This window comes from Triturus cristatus, chromosome 6 (assembly GCF_964204655.1).
Source record: "Triturus cristatus chromosome 6, aTriCri1.1, whole genome shotgun sequence".
Taxonomy (NCBI): Eukaryota; Metazoa; Chordata; class Amphibia; order Caudata; family Salamandridae; genus Triturus; species Triturus cristatus.
The window spans coordinates 192,090,522-192,111,800 of NC_140589.1; the positions used below are offsets into that span (position 1 = coordinate 192,090,522).

Here is a 21,279-nt window from a genome sequence, read left to right on the forward strand (position 1 = left end):
TTTGCTGGCTCAACCTACATGTCACTTTAAACTTCCGGTGTAAGTCTGAAAATTATCATTGTTTAAAGTTATATTAAACAGTTAAATGCTCCATGTTAGACCTGGCATTCTTGGTGTGGTTTCCCCCCTAACGTTTTGCCTCCAGACCTCCTGTTTTTGCTGACTTCATTTTTGTTGGCCTTAAGACTCTGTGCACTTTGTCACTGCTAACCACTGCTAATGTGCTGGTGCTCTCTGCCTACAACATGCTAGATTGGCAATACCTATTTGGCATATTCAAATTTCTTGCAGGTCCCTAGTAAAGTGGCACTGCCTGTTCCCAGGGCCTGGAAAGTAAATGCTACTAGTGGCTTTTTCAGTGCAAAATTTGCACTGAAAAGGCCACTGCCCGTAATGGATTTTAAAGATTTACGGATTAAGCAATAATATCCGGATCTAAAGGGTGAGCCTAATAAATCTCTGATGCATCCATTGGAAAAAATTGACATTAACTTTTATGACCTAAGCACTAATTTTAGACATTACATATAGATTTCAGACCATCAGCTAAATAGGAGGAAAATCCCCACCAAATAATGAACGAATCTTCATGAAATATGAATTTCAGTACTGAGCATTTCTAAGTAAGTCAGAGTTTGGACAATATGTAGAAAGAGTGGGAGAGTAAGGGCATTTTAGTGTATAATGCCTTTGAAAAAGTAGTGGGGATACTGTTTGAATAATCTGTTTCGTCGCAGGGTCTAGAAGTGGAATAGAATGGATGTGTTCATACTAATATGCTAGTGCCTGTTTTTAGGTATATCCTTCTTTATTAAATGCTCACATATACACAGTTTTTTTGCATTTTTTAGAATCAACTATATTGTATTTTACATATAAACCTGTCCTGAAGAAGGTGGTGTCAACCAACTCCAGTCCACCGAAACGCCGCGTCGACATTTGGTTTTAAATAATATGATAATTGTTTTAAATGATATTAGTTTTCTAATTGTGTGTTTCCTTTGAGAGAGAATCAGTTTGTAGATTTAGAGAAACTCGTTCATGATATGCTTCTTTGGAAATATATGCAAAATTACACAACATATAGATCAATACAAACTATCAATGTGTGAGATGTGTACTCCAAAGCTGTTGAACTAACTTCTACATCGGGATAAAAGGATTGTCAATTGGAAGACAAATTAATTATGAATAGGAAACGTGTTTTTAAATGGATGGGATATTAAAATGTACTTATGAAGTGTTTTTATCAACAATTTGCATAATCTGTTTTGTAAAATACAGGAGGAGATATAATTTTTACCAAAAAGAAGGCCTATTGGTTGTGTGTTTTAAATGTCTGAATGAGTATGAGTTATTATTTGTGTTGATAAATGAGGAAGAACCGCATAGGGAACACTCTTTTGTTATTGGTTCCAGGCATTGAGAGCCACAATTTTCGTATGCATGGAACAAGAAAAAATAAGTTAAACTCAAGAGTAAGACACATGTAAAGCCTGAAAAAATATTTCTGATTCGACCCAAAGTGCTATGCAACTTTAGACTCAAGTAGGTTCTTTTTGTCCACTACATTTTTTGTACCCCGGGGTCAACAACATACCCGCTAAGGATGGTAAAATAATGTGAACATAAAAATATTTCCTTGACTCTAGTTCATTTTGTTTCAACTTACTATCTCTTGCATTTAGAATAAATGTGTGCTTTTGAAGGATTTGTGGCATCCATTATAATATTTACAGAGAAAAGTTAAATATTGGCTTGAAGTATATGAAACGGTAAACAGTGAAAAGATACCTGCTCCAAAATTCATTAATGCGTCTTTCTTCAGAAACTTTCCTTCGGGGTCAAGAAAATGCTGAGGGTTAAACTCGTCAGGCTTCTCAAACTGAGACTTGTCATAAAGCACAGATTCGAGCACTGGGATAACATGAGTTCCCTGGAGATATTTTGAAAATAATACAAAACACAATCAACTAGGATTCACTTTGACATAACCAATTCATGGATTCTCAAACTGTACAACTTTAAGATGAGCTATGCCTAATCTAACCACGTATGAAGCACACCACATTAGATTTCACAAAAGGATGTGAAAAAAAGTTCATAAAGGTTTATACAAAAAAGGAAATGGAAGCTCAAACATGGTATTTTTATACTTGGCCTCCTATGGTGACCGTCATATGAAGTACCTGCAATTAGTTGGTGCAAATTCAAGTACAGGCTGCACTTGAACAAATGGACCTTGGTCTCAAATTGAGGCTTAACATTAACTCATCAACAGTGCATTAATGACAGTCATGCACATTAGTCTCTACAGTAATGATAGAGAGGAGTAGAATTTTAAAACATGATGCTTTTTTAGCAGATTAGCAAAATTACAAAGTCAAATTAGTCATAAATCAATGATCATACTGCAAATCATCAGTAAAAGTAATTCAAAGTGATTCAAAACTGTGAATACAAAGGCTATGATTTAAAGTTGTCATAAGCAAACTGAAAAAGTTTAAGTTTCCCCTAAAGGAAAATCCCCCCAATGCTCAGCTAAAAAGTCAATTGAGTTTGTGTCACCAAATAATGGTTTATTAGGCAAAGAAATAATAGATTTGCTCAGTGATCTAAAGGCCTAATTTAAATGTTGGCGGGTGGCTCATTTCTCTATCTCAGAGATTGAGTAAATTACTCCGTCACCCGCTAAATTTAGAAATGATCACCAAGATGACAGCCATTTCTAAAGCATTGGCAGCAACACCTTATCACTGCGGTTCCTGTCAATGCTGTTTTCAATTAGGTGCAATGCTATGGCAAATTGACGGAGCCCTGCACCAAACTGTTTTCTTTTTTAGTTCAAAATGAAAAGTCAGAAACAGGATTTTCTTTCTGAAAAAAAAGAAAATGCTCTCCTCATCATGAGAGTCCACTCCTATGGAAACGGTGCATTTAGCAGTTTTCACTTGCCCTTACCACCAGGGTTTTCCTGGTGGTGATGGGCAGTGAGAACTAACCTCTGAATATGGCCATGTATATTAGGTGAGTGAAATTAGGGGTCTGCCTCCAGCGGCTCTCATTTCGCCGGGCTGTCAGACGGGTTTAATCACGGCAGAGACAAAGTAGTGTCTGCTGTGATTAAACCTATGGTCCGGCTGCATCTAAATTGGGTAGACGGACCTATGTCTCAGCTGTATGTATACTCTGTTGCGATGGAGTATACATACCCCCAAGATGTAAAGTAGGCCCTTTGAGCAGGAGCAACGTATGCCATGTACTCTCAAAACGGTTGCAAGTAGTTTCTGTTCTATCAAGCTCAGCACTTTCCAATTAAAACTTACAATTCTCTTCAATCCACAACACTTCCCACAGTTCTCAGGAAGATATGACAAATCTCAAACTAACATTGCATGATAAACACCTTTCGGCCTTCTTGCCTGACATCACACAATGGATGTTTTCAGCTGCAGAGCCTTCAGTAGATATATCAACAAAAAGGAGGATATATCACGGTCAGACTATCTTCAGCACAGGTGCAGAAGTTCATTATTCATTGTTTAGTGAACCTAACGCAAATAAACATATATCACAGAACAAAAACATATGAAATAGTTTGTAATTAATTAATTTGAGCTACTATAGCTTGACTCCTGAAGCAACAGAAAGAGCACAGCAGGCAACAATCTAATTGTCATGTTAGCATGAGTCTATTAAACTGAAACCTACGTTCATTAACCTCTTGCGTGCCCCGCCCTTTCCCCGCCCTGTGCCGGGCTTTCTATTAGCGGGCGGAGTTCATGACGAGATGGTCTCGTCATGGGCACAGCGCAACCGCGGCCCATGACGAGACCATCTCGTCATGGGCACTGAAGGGGTTAACTTATTACATCGGTTAACTCCTGGATTTGTGACAGGAATGTCATCACAGAGCAGAAAGCCTGTAAGAATTAGTAAGGATACATAGCAACTCTACAGTCACAGCAGGAAAGTAAATATGACATTTTATAAAAGCATTTTATTTCTGACACTATCTGCGTTAGGTACAGAGAGTCTCGGGTATCCTGTTCCATTGTTATTATGACTTTATGCAATTTTCTTGGATGTGAGTTACATTTTTACCTCTCAGTACCAGACATTATTGAGTGCTTGTTGCACACACAATCTGTATGCACAGTTGCAAGCCCAAAACAACCAGGGAGTTTATCTGCCTTGGTCCATCTTAAACAGTGTGTTATTTATGTAACAAAATCCTTCTCATGCCCTCAAAGAATTAATAAAATGCACACCTCAGATAGACAGCATAGTCACAGCTGGATTTACTGCAAAGGAAGAGTGAAGGAGTATTGAAACAAGATCATCAGCATAGGCTGATATGTCAATCCTCATGTGACCCGTTCACCCAAATGAATGGTAATCCTTCAGTTCAACCATTGCTTCTTCAGAAGTGTGTGGAGCCAGAAGATTCTGCATTGCTTCCCCGCATCAGCAGTAGCATCCTCTACTGCAGGGATGGCAAGAGAGTGGGATGGGCCCAGGGACACTTCCTGTTGGTGGATTTTTCTGCCCTCTGTGCCACTCATACTCCTAATCATTTTTCCTGAGATAGTCCTGACCATCATACCTGCCCCCATATGTCCTACAATGCTTTCTCTTCACTATCCTTCCATTTAGGGATTATAGTGCTAGAGCCCAGCTGAACCAGTCCATCTTAGAGCCGTTTTCTTGAAAGCACAATAAATCTGTGAGACAACAGTCTCTGAGAAAACCTGAGACACAACACTCAAATAATCTCAATTACATACACTCACAAGTTCACCTTCATGGTAATTGCTGTTTTTACACATCTAATTGAGCTGCCACTCAAATCTATAAGGCACCGCTCTTTAAAGCGTGTAAGATAGCTGATTTTTATTCTGCATTTACTCTCACAAGTATGGAAATAGTAAAAAGGTCATGTATGTGATCTTCAGAAAATGTTAAAATCAATCTCACCTTTGGTATGAAATAGCCTTTGAAATTGGTATCCACTGTTGTCTCCCGGGTCAAGCCTAACGGCAGAATGTTGCCAAATCTCTGAACCTCATGGATCACTGCATCTGTGTATGGCATAAGTTTCCGATGTCCAACGTTAGGCTGTCCTGAGCCTATCACTCTTTCAATCTCTTCCTGGACCTTTCCTGAGCAAATGCAACAACAAATTTATAATCTGTCTATAAATTAGAATGTTAGTGCATATTTAATGAATGTCTGTGTTTTTTATAGTCCATATTCCGAGTAACAAAGGACACAAATGTTAGAAATTTGTGATTTCAAAATGATACAACCACTCAATGGGATAACAATAGAGACATTAACGCATTTTATAATCAATCATTTGCTGAAATAATTTCCAGTATTGTTTTCATCCCATTTTCGATATGTTCAAGAGCAGTGCAAATCAGGATCTACCACAGTGCTTTTCTTGTTGGCTTAACTAGAACCACAATCTGTAGCCAGATGTAACAGGGCCTGGAGAAACTGATAGTGCTATTGTTGCTCAAATCCCTTTAACTGAGACTGAAACCATTACGTCACCCCACCGCTCAAGTGCCAACACTATTTCACCCTGGCTTTCATGTCCTGCTGCTTGTTGGGTCAAGAGTTGCCCGCTATTGTGATCAGAACATGATCGCGATGAAGTTGTCAGCTCATGGTCTTGAATTTCAATCTACTGTGTAATCAGAATGACACGTTATAGGATGGTCATTCATGGAAATGTGAATGTTTTCTCAAACCTAATTTACACAACATCAAATAATAGTTTCTAATGTTACTTCTGACAGACATGTAATTTTACTAAAGCATAGAAGGTGGTAACAAAAATAGGACACAAAGAAGATAAATATTTGATAGATTTTCTCCACTTCCCACAAAGTTGCTTAAAGTGAGGACCTTTCAGGCATGCCTACTTTTTATGTAGGTGAATGTGCGTTCTTCAAGGAAACCAGAGATTATAATAAATTATTGCTAGTACTGATAATGTGTGATAAAAATGTACCCTTTGCAGATGCTAAATACAATATTATATGGTATACTTCAAAGGAATTTGGATGCTAGGATGTTAACAATGTATAAATCAGTCCTCATAGCAGAGCAACATTACCTCAAAGACTTTTTACTGATTCCTACTTTGTCTGAAATTGATTTGTTTTTACCTACTTGAGAGTCCCAGACTATGATTTATCAAAATAAAAAAACCCTTGAAACATACAAAATCATTTTAAGCCATCGATGACTAAGCTGAATAAATTGAACTCAGTATCTACCGTGAAAGACTGTTCAATGGAGAATCCATGATCCATTGTTGCTTTGATCACTGAGGCTACAGCGGCATACCACAAGCCCCTGCAGCCCATGCGGCACAAGCGCCCCCATCCCCTTTAGGGACACCCAACAATTCAGGGGCCCTCATTTAAGCGAGGATAAATAAATAATTATTGTCTGTCGGATATAGAAGCCAGGGGGGGCCCTCAATAGATTTTGCGGGGACCCATCAGTTTGTGTTATGCCAATTTGAGGCTATGGCAGAGCGACATATTACAGGATCTTCTCTCCCTTCTCCTGTGAATCACACTGTCACTGATATGTAGCTGCACTGAAAGCCAGAGCTGTGGAAAGAGGGAGGGCAGAGGTTGCACATGTCCTGTGTCTCACTCCTGCATGTGTTTGTGGCCCCACCTTATCTATTATGAAGGGACAATGGAAGCTGACAAAGATGGAAGATAGGATCTGCTGAGATATCTTTTAAAAAAAACAAATCTCTGTGTTTCAGGAGGCTTGTAGGCTGCAGTAATCCTTAAATCCAGGGACTTAGCTTTAGTGGGGGGTGTTTGTGGTGTTACACCTCCCTAATAAATGTATTTGTTAGTAAATATTTGTGTAAAGGGACTTTTAGTGTGGTGTGGTGAGGATTCTGTAGGATTTCACCTGGGATTTTTACATCCATAAACAGACAAACGCATACACACACTTTCGCTCTCTCCTCTCTGTTCAGAAGTTTAATTTTTTTTTTTTACAAATATTGTGTTTTAAGTACCCCTAACAATCCGCAGTGCTCTCCCTTCCCACTACGCCTTAAACTCCCTCATGCCCTGCTTCTCATATATTTAATTTGCTATGATATGCCAGAGTGAATGTTTGGAAAATCTGAATCTCCCACCACCACCCCAACCCCCCCGCCAGTCTTACTGATCAAGCTATGCCTCTGTTTAAAGCCTGCCTTGTCAGGATATGACAGCCTTTAAAATCTTTTTAAATGATTTTGCTTTTATTTCTCTACTTCTCTATTTATGCTCGAACATTCTGTATCACTAGCTGAAATGTTCTTATAGACCTATACGGGCTGCAATTAGGGAGGGAATTTAGTCACTGGTACAGGCCTTGGCAAGAGCTATAATACGTTCAAGGTCTGTACATTTAATATAAACAAAGGGGCAGATTTACAAGAAGGTGCCGCAGCGTGGCACCGCAAGCCCTTTGGCTGCGCCACGCTGCAGCACTTTCAGAGCACAGGAATGCAACATGTTTACAATGATATGTTGCATTCCTGTGCTCTCCCCAGTGCGGGCCCACAAACAGCTGCCATGCCCCGGCGCAGGCACCCTTAAACCATGGTGCAAGGATGCCTGCGTCATGGGGAGATTGATTCTGTGCAGGAAGGTCACCTTCCTGCACAAAAACAATCACCACAGGCATTTTCCTCTTTCAATGTGTGCTGTAGAATGCAGCATGCATTGAAAGAGGAAAAAAACGAGGAGAAATGAAAAAAATTCTTCTCGTTGCGCCTTGCTACGCCACCCCTAGGGTGGCATAGGATACAGACGTATTTCCAGGTTTATGAATCCTTGTGAGTCTGGAAATGTGACTGGTTCCATGGGTGTTGCTTGGGAAAACAAAACATCCATATTTGAAGACATATTTTCCACAATTACATCACCAATATGTATTCTGTTATATGCCTCTTTGGTAATCATCCTGGGTCCCTTACTCTGAATGTCTGGGTATTTCATCATGAGCAGGAAGCCCCAACGGAGAGTGGAGGAAGTGGTGTCTGTTCCTGCTGAGAACAAGGTGGTCACCACACTTATCAAGTTGAGTTCATGGAAATATGAATTTGGATCAGCTTTCTCCTGTGGATAAAAAGTACAATATTCTAGTTAACATTCATAATTAGGTGTAACAGTGCATATGTCTACATCTGAAACCCCAAGAACACTTTTGTACCAGTCAGAGACCATGTCCATAAATGCCTGAGCGATGCCATGGAACACTTGCGAAAGTTATTTAGATCTCTAACCACGTCCTCTGAAAAATCTGATAACCTTGATCACTCAAAGTTTAGTTTTCATTATGAATACCATGCATACCAATTGGATATAATTTGTGATCGATATAAATAAGGATGCCATATGTCTATTGAAGTATCAAATACAACTATCCTTGGAAATGTTTACAAAAGTATTGTATATAGAGGGAAAAATGATTGAAACTATTTGTATCTGTCCTAAAATATTGACAATATTATAAAATGCAGCTCAGTATTGAGTATGAAAAGGAACCTGTCGGAACCACAACTTTACCAAGCCTTTACTCTGGCTGCATGAGTTAGTTTCCACATTTAATAGACATAGGTTGACATTGTTAGCTTTATTGCTTGGGAACACAGTGAATGAAGTCATCAGAAAGGGATCTAATCACTTTAATGCAAATCATTTGGATCCCATTGCTTCAGTTAATTACTGTTTTTCATTTTTTTGTTCGCTCACTCACTCAGCATTCACTCAGTCACTCACTCACTACTTGATACTGGCACAAAAATGACATGGTCTGCAGACCATCTCTTAACTTCTAGTTACTTCTAATCATGGTACCCACCCTTGACACTTTACACAAAGGCTTTAGTGGTGGCACCAGTTATATAGCTTTGCAATGCAATATCTCTACCTAGGGGTGATGCCTACCTGCACTGTATGTTTACTTTAATAACAGGGATCCCTTTTTGTGCATTAACAGATGACCGTTTTTTTGATAATTGAGTGCGTGCAATTACCCAGCTAATTCCAAACGCCAAAACACATACAATTGGAGAGGTGGTTACAATGGTCTATGGTCAATCTGCCATCAGGAATAATTACAGCTGAAATTTCTGTGCAAATCAAGCATGATCAATGGAGAATAGTTGCCTACAGAAATCACAAGAATTTATCATATCCCATTTCGTCCACTAGGCATGATTGTCCAGGGAACAGACTAGAAGAACCCTCTTTGTGTACCTCTTTGTGTGATGACATTTGGGCACCATGCAATACAATGCATTCTTTAAAAATTGAAGACATGAGCACAGCCAAGGATACTCACTTGAGGAAGGACTACCTCAGTGGCTGCTGCTCAACACCCAGCGGCTGTGAATATAAGTTGAGTCCTCACTTAAAAACCATAAAGAACTTAATTGACAAAGACCTGCATGGACCTTTCTTCTGCACGTGGCGAACCTGTACGTGAGTGATTCCAATCTGCTCAAGGCTTGAACTAAGTCTAATGCACGCTTGAAGATTCACTGGCCTCAATAGCTGCCAAACTTGCTCATGGTGAAGCCTTCTACCAGCGCAGGGAGTCCAAAGATACGGAAACTGAGCTTTCACCTGGCCAGTGTATGAAGAAAGCTTTCCCCAGATTGATCTACAAGTGCAGGTGAACTGAATGGTGTGTATCTGCCTGTCGAACACACTCCTTCCATGTGTCCATATTTGTTTGCATTACCTTTATGAGATCACCCTTCAACCAACATGTTCAACTTAGCCTGAGTCCGTCACTGGGAAGGTATTTGTGTTTGCTTTTTTTGTTTTGTTATAGTATTTTATAAAAATTGAAACTGGACAGTGCTATTAAATTGTGATAATTTAATGGGTTAGCATAGTCACTCTTGCTCTTCGAAGCAAGTGAGCTGCAACGTCACTGCCAGTGGTAAGACTTGAGGCAAGTATTCCTCCAATCATCTGTTAAGGATCTCTTTAGATTTTTGACAATTAGTGGTTATGGGGTCAATCTTACTTTGTTTCCTTCCGGAATGCTATAGCATTTTATGAATTGGTATTGATTTGGGAGGAAATGTGATGGACTGTATGTAATCCTCTCCTCTTCCACTTCACCCCTGCCCCCTTTCTCTATAGAAGAGCTCTGGAGGCAAATTGGAGGAGCAGCCCAGGAAAAATTATGCCTTCTAAAGTGAGTATCAGTTATAGAGATGTCTTCAAATGCCCAAATGAGGTAATAATAGCTACTTATATTCAATCCCTCCGTATGTCTGGCACCACATTCTGGCTCAGTATTTTAACTTACAGTGCTATGAACAAAAATCAAAAGCTATCAATGTGCACAGCTGTACTCCTCGCAAATTAAGAAGATAGTAACCATTAAGATAGTATATGTGGATTTTAGTTTTCTTCATACTTCACAAATGCAGTGACAAAATAGATCCACCATCATGCTCTCTCAGCACTTTAGATGTGCTTCTGCCATCAAGCATCACGTTTTGCCTTGACAAAGTGGACAAATGTTTGTCATTACACAAAGAAATCAGAGCAGGTCTTTACCCAAGAAATCCCTCAGGTCTTTTTTTTTTTTTTTGATTTTGGACTTCCGCTTTTTGGACCTCAGCTGTGGCGTGGGACCTTCAAAGGAGACTCACTGACTGCAATGCTTAGATAAAATGAATATGAGCTGTAACTTCCTATGCTCACCTTTTAAAATAAGGTCAGTTGCTGTGCAGAGCTGGAGAGAGTATGTGCATTACACAGGTCATGCATGTTTACATGTGCAGTCTCAGAAAAAATGTATTCTTATCTCACAGTCTAGCATATGAGAATACAGGTAGCACTATAATGGGTGATACCCTATCCAAATTGCTATAATTCAGTTGAAAGCTAATAGAAACTGCACTATAAATTTTTCGTTAAAGTGCATAAATGTCTAGTCTATTTTTTACTTTGTGAATTCTATATACTCTCTTTAAACTGTAACTTTAAATTGGAAGATGGTACAACAATCAACTAGGTTGTCTTGTTCATATGTAAGCGGGCCTGGAATTAATATCTTATGCTACTTTTACACTACATAAATTGCTTAATATAATTAACATAAGAACATGTTTTCCTAAGCCAGCTTTTATTAACATTTCTTCTTTCAGTTTACTGGTGGAGTGAATGCCAAAGTACACAATAAGCTCACTCCAGGGAATAACAAGCTCATGCTGGAGAAAAGGGGCACGTTTAGTATCTCTGTAGCCACCACCAAGAACTTCCTGGTAATTAGGTGGCAAAAAGCTCATAATGAAGACAATGAAACAGGTACAGACACCTGCCTCTATATACCCAGCTGGAGACATCTTTGAAGAACTTTTATAAGGAAGAGACAGGCATAGATGGGCAGAGGTTAACTCATTAAAATCTTTGCTTTGGTTTTGAAGGAGCTGCCATTTTTTATTTTACCCACAAAGGCATACAGGAGTGGTGCAGAGAGTGATCTGGCTTCTTCAGTGTTATTGATGGGTGAGGGAACAATGTTGCCCAACTAGATTGAGTGGGTACTTCACCAACAATGGAAAACCCTAGCTTCGTTCTTAAGTCTTTGCACACAGATAGAGACTTAAGAAGGATCCAGAAAGGAACATGGAAGGATCAAAACAGCTGTTGATACCTGTCAGATTTTGACTGCACCCACTCCTGATATGTAAAGTGGATTCGGTGGACTCTCTCCAGGGCTAGTGACTCCAGCTCTTTGACTCCCTCCCTAGATCAGTGAAGAGCGTTCCTGATCATGTGAACTAGAGAGCGGAAGCAGGAGACTACATGTCCATTCTCCTTCCCCAGGATTATATGCAGGAAGGATAGTGAGTCTCTGGCCTGCTCAGAATTTTAATGCACTAATTTCTCTGTCAACGATTTTCAAGCCATCCAGCCCATTAAACATCTATTAGCCGCTGGTAAACACATAGCTTGCACTCCATTTCCTTAACCTAGCTGTAGAGAGGGCACTCACCTTTCCCCTCATAGCTTTACTTCTGACCCTCATCTAGCGCTCATACACCCTCAATAAGCTGTTACAAAATTTCAGCCTCCCTTAGTCAGGTAGAGGGAACCTCAGGGACAACAATTAGTCTTCATAAGTCATCAAGTTGCATTCAAAATCTCCACTGGCAATATGTCATTGTCAACTGAATTTCAAGCCAACTCTGTTCCATCTATCCATCTACTGGGCCTGTTGCTTTTCAAAGACACACTTGCAGTACTCTCTGCCCACCATACTCTACCCTCTGATGGCCATTAGGACCTTAGACTGACTTCCCAGGGAACCCTTTACTTAATCCCTACATTTACTTGACCAGCACATTCCATTGATCAGCAATATCAAACCCTCACCCCCAACACTGTCAGCCACCAGAGAATTAATTTCCACCACAGTGACTCTCAGAGCAATTGGAGACCCTGGTTTAGCTTCACAGAGCTGCTTTCACAGGTTTCACAGCTCATGTGACTTCCTCCCAACCTGAGATCAGCTCTGCAGCCCTTTGAGTTCTCAACACTTACACTGATTTTGGAACCAAACACTTTGCAGCTCCTACCATCTTGCTTCAAGTACAACCCAGATTTTGATCCCTTGCAAGGGGAAATAAACTTTCCCCTTTGCTGGAACCTTTTTACATGAACCTTGTTTCCACATCCTTGCATTTTAGTAGCTAAGTTACTGTGCTTTCTGTTGAGCTCTACATGTAATTTGCACCTCACAAGCTCAAATCCTAGTCAGTTGTTGAATAAATAGTTGTGTAACCTACAGGTCAGGTTCTCGTGCTAGGAAATAGTGCACTGGGTCTCTCCTGCAGCCTTATTCATGCAACTTTCCCCATATATTTAATTTCTTGCATGGCTTTAATTATACATATACACATGTTTAGAGTATACAGTACACAATACTTAATGGACACGATTCTGCCCATACATTTAAAGAAGTCTAGCTGCAAAGTATCTGTTCTCTCTTTGTTGTTCTGGTAATACATGCTTTTCTTTGTAATTCAACTTTTGACTCCTTCTCTTGGACCTTAACAAATATGCCAACACAACCGGAGCTGTAGTTAAGGTGAAGAGCAGGGAACTTTTTCATTGGCTTTGGCATTAAGCATTAAGTTGAGCCTACAAGGGGATCTGTCCCACAGTTTTAAGATTCCTGCCTCAGGGCTTCCATTTCAGCCATACTCCCTTATAACTATGGCTTTCGATCTACAGGCATGACAAACTCATGTTTTCTATTTTATATATCTTTCTTCTCACCAACACAATGGTGATAAGAAATTAACCGATCTAGCGATAAATGAAGGCATTATGGTCTTTTCTTCTGCTTTGAAACACTAATTAAAAAAAATATACCTTTTAATGATCCTTGAATCTAAACATATTTCATCATTCTCACATAAATCCCATTTATCATTCTTTTTGTGATAGGCTGGACAGTTTCCTGCCATATCTTTACCTTGACCATTTTTAAATATAAAATACTGTGGGTAGAGTCTTACCACAACCAAGATTGTCCTGAATCACTTGCACGACCCCAGCACGAAAGTGATTTTTTCCCTGTCCCCGGGACGACAAGGCTTCTCAAATGACCTGGTATGCCTGGCTGCGGGGCGACGACATTGAGGGGAGCCTTTAAAGGACTACTGCGGGCTTTCCAAAACCTCACCTGCCACTCCTACCAATGAGACGACCAGGCCTCTACGCCACAGCCTCACATACTTATTGGAGGCAGACTTCATGGAACTCGGACCCAGCAGCATATGAGGAGAGTCCTAGGGCACCACAACAGCCTATATCTGGACCTTCTGGCCCCCTTTACCTGATGCTGTATCTTCCTCCTACCATCTACAGCCATAGTTTCCACCCTTGCTGTCTGTGACCTGTGTGTCTAGTACTATTGGTGAGGCAGAGGGCCACCTATATTAGGGAGCGAGTGCCCCGAGTTCCTCGTGGAGTCAGGAGTGTGCCAAGACGGACCACACACCACTGCTGGGATCTCGCCCTCAGACTGAAGGATCCTGGACTGTGTATGTGAAACAGCACCAATGGCAGATTTGGGGAGACAATCACCTCTGTTCCCATAATGTATTGGCAGGCAAAGTACTTGAAGGTGGTTCCAAAGGATAACTAGGTCGGCAGGTGCTGAGACCTTGTTTAGCCTCCGACAAAGGTACCCAGGAGTATGCTGCCAAGGGATGGCCAGTGCAGATTGGACATAGAGTGACGCTTAGGAGATCTGTGCAGTTTGCTTACTGGTAAGGACACCTGCATCACCCCAGCACTATTAAGGGCATCAATAAACGACCCAGTGGACACCCAGCATGAATGCCTGTGCCCGACCCTCTTTATAATGGCAGAGACTCCTAACCATCACAAACTGTGACTCTTTACTTTGGACCCTTTTACAATTAATAAGCCATGAAAGCTGACATTTTAAAGGCACTACTGGCGAGTACAGCATGACGCCCCATCCCCCACTATATTGTCCTCTACAGTCCACACAACACTCCCTGAATTACTGGTGTAGGAAAGTGCCCCTTTTTTGCATGGTTGCCCCCACTTTATGCCAAACTGTTGATATACTTTGACTAAGTGTGCACTAGGCTCCTACCAACCAGGTACCCAGGGCCTATGTTCTTTCCCTAAACTGTACTGTTGCAAAACCCAGTTGGCAACTCTCTGGCCACATGTAAGTCCCTTGTAAAAGGTACCATAGGTACCAAGGGCACTGTGACCAGTGAAGACCACTAAGGGCTGCAGCACTAATTGTGTCACCGTTAGTGGCCTTGTACCTTTACACACACACACTGCCATTGCAGACTGCTTTTGGTGCAGAACAAAGTGAAGAGTCGACATGGCACACATCCCTGTGTGCCATGCCTACAATCCACTGCCCTGGCATAGGTAAGCCACACCTCTAGCTGGGTGCACTATACCAGTGGTGAGGGTACAGGTGCAGGAGCTCTGTACCCATACAGTGTCTAAGCCAATTCTTAGACATTGTAAGTGCAGTAATGCCGTAAAGAATATATGGTGCTGAAAGTTTATCATTACGAACTCCACAGCCACATAATGGCTTTACTGAAAACTGGGTAGTTTGGTATCAAACTTCTCTGCATTTTAAACCCACACTGATGCCAGTGTAGGATTTAATGAAAAATGCACTCAGAGGGCATCTTAGCGATGCCCCTTGAAAAATGACCAAAGTCTAGTGTCATGGTTGAGTGGCTTCTCGCAAGCTGCCACAGCCAGACATGTTTGTGGACCCCTGTGTCAAGAGCCTGTCGCTCTCGGGGTCCAGAAACAAAGCATATCCTGGGATGAGGTGCCAAGCCTCCTCCCACAGGGTAGGCAGGGTCCATGAAGGGGAAGATTCAAAGGCTTGATCCCTTGGGGAGCTACCCCTGCCATTTGCAGCTACCAGCTACTGGCCCCCACCAGTTCTGACCCCCACTTTGGGCAGGAGAATGGGCAGGAAAACCCCTTTAGGAGAAGAGGTGGGCCCACCTTTGCCAACTCCACCCCTCAGGTGGGGGAGGCGAGGTGAAGCACAACTCTCAGTCCCTGCCATCTTGCAGATGAGGGACCTGGCCAACCAGAGTAAGGCTTATGCCCCCTCCCACTGGAGTGTGGCATAATAGGGGGTATTCCCACCTCAAGGAAGGGACCCATTGGGCCCAACCTGTACCTCTCTGTAACACCCCTAAATCTAGTATTGACTCTTGCCTCCTCAGACCAGAGCCGAAAAGAAGAAGCAAGAAGAAGAAGGACCAAACAGCTGCGCGGAGAGGAGAAGATGAGGACACCAACATACTTGGCCCCAGCCCTACTGGCCTGTCTCGACCTCAGACCCATTCAACAGAACGTGGGCGTGTCCTGCAGCAATCAGTCCTCAAAAACCCAGGGAACCTGCTCTGCCTTGCAACTAAAGAGGACTTTGTCTCCCATGAGTACCGGACATGCTCAAAAGTAAGTGACTCTGACTCCAACCGACTCCGTGAGTCTCCCCTGCTCTGGTCCAAGAGCGAGTGAACCAACACCCTAAGGAGGTCCACCCAGTGATCCTAGCCTGGATCCCTGTGACCCCTGAATCTCAACAAGCTCCCAAACCAAAGTTGCAGCCAAGAACCGAAAGGTCCTCTCAACCACGACCGAAGGTGACACCCGGACCGACTCCATAACCGAAGCAGTCCAGACACAGCAACCACATCCGTCTGACCCACTCAATCACCACACGCTTGTGATCACAGGACAACGCCTCTAAGCCCCGTTCACCTGCACAGCAGCTGACCGACTCAGAGGGAATCACAACCGACTCTACAGCATCAGCCAAGACCGCATCATACACCTGCCCACTCCTGTGCCGCTGGTGGTGTAGTTTTTGTGTTGTCCATTGGGCACTATAGTGATGACCTTGACCTCAGGAGCTTTTGTCCCCCAATCTGGTGGCCTGCTCACCACAGTCCCAAATACCACGACCATGCTTAAGCTGTTGGCTAACGTGTGGTCCATGCACTCTGCACCCGGCCACCTCTGTGCCACTGGTGGTGTGACTTGCGTGCCCATTTCACTGAATCCTACCCACGGACCCGTAATCTCATTTCTGTCTTATTAGGACTAAATGTGGCTCGTGAGTAACACTGTGAACCTGTACTAAGTTTGCAAAACGCATTGACTCATTTGTTTTCTCTGTCACAGTAAATGTACCAGCCTTGTATCTAGATATACCTGGCTGTTTGAGAAAAGTAATTACAAAGTAATTCTTCTGTAACTAATTCACTGCATTCAAACTGTATTTCTACTGTTTGTGCTTGCAAATTATTCCTATGCTGACATGTACCAGGCCTTGCTTGGTTCTTGGAAATAAAGATAACAAAACATTTTTTATACAAATCAATTGGTCGGAGTTCAGTCCTTGAGTGTTTGAAATCATCTCTTTCCTGAGTTGTACGATAAGTGCTTAGCACAACCCTCTGATAAGGACTTACAGTGCGCCCACACTGCCACAAGATAGAGTGTAAAGTACTGTCTACTTTAACCTCTGCCTACCTTTGGGATTCCACTGGACTCTGTGTGCACTAAACCTTACTTTGGTATGGTATATACAGAGCCAACTTCCTACAACTGGAGCATAGATGCTCAAAGGCTCAGTGACAAGCCAACTTCTCTAATCGGATGGAGTTTCCAGCCACTCGACGTCTGCCGTGCCAGCATGATGTTGGAAATTACTCTGGAAACTCTGATGAAAGAACTTACCTCCATTAAATCACCAATTTACTTAGTCCAAGAAGGCACTAAATCGATTACTAGTGAACTAAAATCAATAAGAGTGGATCTTGCCACATTCCAAGCACAATTAACTGTAACAGACTGCAAAGTAATAGCCCTAGAGATGTCTGTCCATTTGTGAAATGAAAACAGATGTGGGATGTAAACATTGGATCCTGCAAGCAAACTGATTGAGGTTGAGGACTACAGTAGGCGGAATAATATCTATTTTATTGGAGTGCCATAGGGGGTGGAGGCTGAAGACATTGAGGGCTTTCTTACTTCGTTCCTTCCTGAAATAACTGGTCTGGTGTTCTCACCACCACTAGAGCCCACAGAATATGTTCCCAATTGAAAAGAGCCAGAGAGGCCCCACGGCCTCTGTACTGTGCCACCATCAGGCGCGGCAACTAATCACTTCAGCTAAAAAGAGCAATGACCCCTTCCTATACAAGCCCTCCATAATCTGCATAGCTGTAGACTCTTCCCATGACACAATGGTCCATAGGAAGACGTTTCTTGTCCTGTGACCAAGCCTCTGAGCACTGAACATTTGATACAGGCTCCTGGACCCAGTCGCAATGCTAATTAACACATTTTTTTTTTCTTCTTTTTTTTACTGATGTTATGACAGATTTCAGTTAGGCAGAACTGAGGCAGTTGCTCAACCCCTGTGACAGGGAATGTACCTATGTGTCAAGCATCCATGGCTCATGCTTGAGGATCGACTGCTACTTAATGAACCACCTAACACCTGCTCTATTACCGAACTATAGTATACTGGAAGGGTTGGTGTCTGATCCTGACCACATACCAGTCCTGGACCGGGATGTCGTAGCCCCTACCACTAAATGATGGAGACTGCACATAGCACCCTATAAAACTCCAACTGATAAATGAAAATTGACCACCCATCTACAACAACACTTGATGGACAATGACACCTCTGTATCAATGACACAATATCGTGGTAAACAATATCGTTTACAAAAAATTGTGTCATAAAATCATTTACCACTATATTGTGCTCCTATACTTATAATAGTAAACTGGGCAGTTCTCAGGTTTAGGTGGAGGGTAACCCCTGTATAGAGAACTCTACAACACCAAAGAGACTCTCTGAATCTGTTCACCTAAAATGTCTGTTATTCTAGCAAAGTTTTTGAACATAGGATTAGCAAAGTTCCACCCACACCGAGATAGAAAGGGACAGAGTCTTTCGAAATTTCTGCAGCAAAGTCTTTAAGCATAGGATTAGCACAGTGCCATCCACGCCGAACTGTAAAAAGATAAAGAGCCCGATTCACAGAACTAACTTAAGACAAAATCCTAAACTTACTACCATTTTGGTATTCACAGATGCACTTACTGCTTTTGGTATTCACAGAATGCACTTACTACTTTTGGTATTCACAGAATAGATTTACGACTACTAACTTTATGTCCGCACTCGGGCCGGAAATTCCGGCCCGGAGGCGGGTGTTCCGGGCCGGAGGCGGAGCTTCCGGCCCAGAGGTGGAGATTTTGGCCATGGCTAAATCTCCGCCACTGGCCGGAATCCCCACCTCCGGGCCGGAAGCTCCGCCTCCGGCCTGGAAGCCCCGCCTCAGGCCCGGAAGCCCCGCCTCCGGGCCGTTCAGTAGTTTTTGAGATATTAAAGGAAAAACATCTTTATCTATCTGAGCGGGACCTAACTACTCAAGTACAAGCTTGGCTCTAATTGGCTCTTAACACTTCAGTCCAGGAAGTGTTGGCAGCCATCTTGGTGCAATGCTTTTTAGGTCTTGCCAAGCGACGCAGCACATGCGCTGCCTACTACACAAACACCACTGCACTACCCTAAACAATAAAACAATATGCAGCATGACCCCTACACTACCTAAACACTACTGCACTACCCTAATCCCTAAAACACTACCCCAGCACGAAGCCCTACACTACCCAAACATCACTGCACTAGCCTAAACCCTAAAACACTACCCCCTGCACGACGATCCTCTACACTACCCAAACACCACTGCACTACACTAAACCCTAAAACACTACCCCGAGCATGACCCCCTCCAATACCCAAACAGAACTGCACTACCCTAAACCCTAAATCTACCCCAGCATGACACCCTACACTACACAAACACTACTGTACTACACTAAACCCTAAAACACTCCCACCAGCACGACCCCCTACACTACCCAAACACAACTACATGAAACTAAACCCTAAATCACGACCCCCTATACTACACAAACCCCACTGCACTACCCTAAAATCTAAAACACTACCCCCAGCATGACCCACTACACTACACAAACACCACTGCACTACCCTAAACCATAAACACTACCCCCTACACTACTTAAACACAACTGAACTACACTAAACCCTAAAACACGACTCCCAGCACAAACCCCTACAGTACAGAAACACCTCTGCATTACACTAAACCCTAAAACACTTCCCCCAGCACGACCCCTACACTACACAAACACCACTGCACTACCCTAAACCCTAAATCTACCCGCAGCACAACCTCCTACAGTACCCAAACACCACTGCACTATGCTAAACCTTAAAACACTACCCCCAGCATGACCTCCTACACTACACAAAAACCACTGCGCTACCCTAAACCCTAAAATTCTACCCCAGCACTACACGCAACACTACACAAACGCCACTGTGCTACTCTAAACACTAAAACACTAGCCCCAGCACCACACCCTACGCTACCCAAACACCACTGCACTGCCCTAAACCCTAAATCTAACCCCGTATGACCCCCTACACCACACAAACACCACTATGCTACCCTTAACCTTAAAACACTACCCCCAGCATGACCCCCTACACTACATAAACACCACTGCACTACCCTAAACCCTAAAACACTACCCTTGGCGTGACCCCCTACTCTACACAAACACCACTGCGCTACCATAAACCCTATAACATTACCACCAGCATGACCCCCTACACTACACACATACCACTGTGTTACCCATAACCCTAAAACACTACCCCCAGCATACACCCCAAACTACACAAACACCACTGCATTACCCTAAACCCTAAAACACTACCCCAGCACGACCCCCTACACTACCCAAACACCACTGCGCTACCCTAAACCCTAAAACACTACCCCCAGCACAACCCCCTACACTACACAAACACCACTGCACTACCCTAAACCGTAAAACTCTACCCCCAGCAGGACCCCCTACACTACCCAAACACCACTGCACTACCCTAAACCCTAAAACACTACCCCCAGCGTGACCCCCTGCACTACCCAAACACAACTGCATGAAACTAAACCCTAAAAAACGACCCCCTATATTACACAATCCCCACTGCACTACACCAAACCCTAAAACACTACCCCAGCATGACCTCCTACACTACACAAACACCAGTGCACTACCCTAAACCCTAAAATATTACACCCTACACTACACAAACACCACTGCGATACCCTAAGCCCTAAAACACTACCAGCAACATGACCCCCTACACTACCCAATCACAACTGCACTAGCTAAAACCCTAAAACACCACCCCCTACACTACAAAAACACCACTGCACTACCCTAAAACCTAAAACACTACCCCCAGCATGACCCCCTACACTACACAAACACAACTGCACTACCCTAAACCTTAAAACACTACTCCCTACACTACATAAGCACAACTGCACTACACTAAACCCTAAAACACTACCCCCAGCACAAACCCCTACACTACCCAAACACCACTGCGCTACCCTAAACCCTAAAACACTACGCTCAGTACGACCCCCTATACTACACAAACACCACTGCGCTACATTAAACCCTAAAACACTACCCCCAACATGACCGCCTACACTACCCAAACACCACTGTGCCACCCTAAACACTAAAACACTACCCCCAGCAT

The 21,279-nt window shown here is 42.7% G+C and overlaps 1 protein-coding gene across 1 annotated transcript in view; it reads right to left on the reverse strand.

Annotated features, from left to right (window-relative positions):
* LOC146816618 (cytochrome P450 2K1-like) overlaps positions 1-21,279 on the reverse strand; it is a 269,453-nt gene that overhangs the window by 17,800 nt on the left and 230,374 nt on the right. Inside the window, exons 6-8 of the mRNA XM_085609147.1 lie at positions 8,012-8,153; positions 4,978-5,162; positions 1,795-1,936 (exon numbers count right to left, since the gene is read on the reverse strand). Coding sequence (XP_085465273.1) covers positions 1,795-1,936; positions 4,978-5,162; positions 8,012-8,153 — 469 coding nt within the window. The remainder of the gene's footprint in view (positions 1-1,794; positions 1,937-4,977; positions 5,163-8,011; positions 8,154-21,279) is intronic.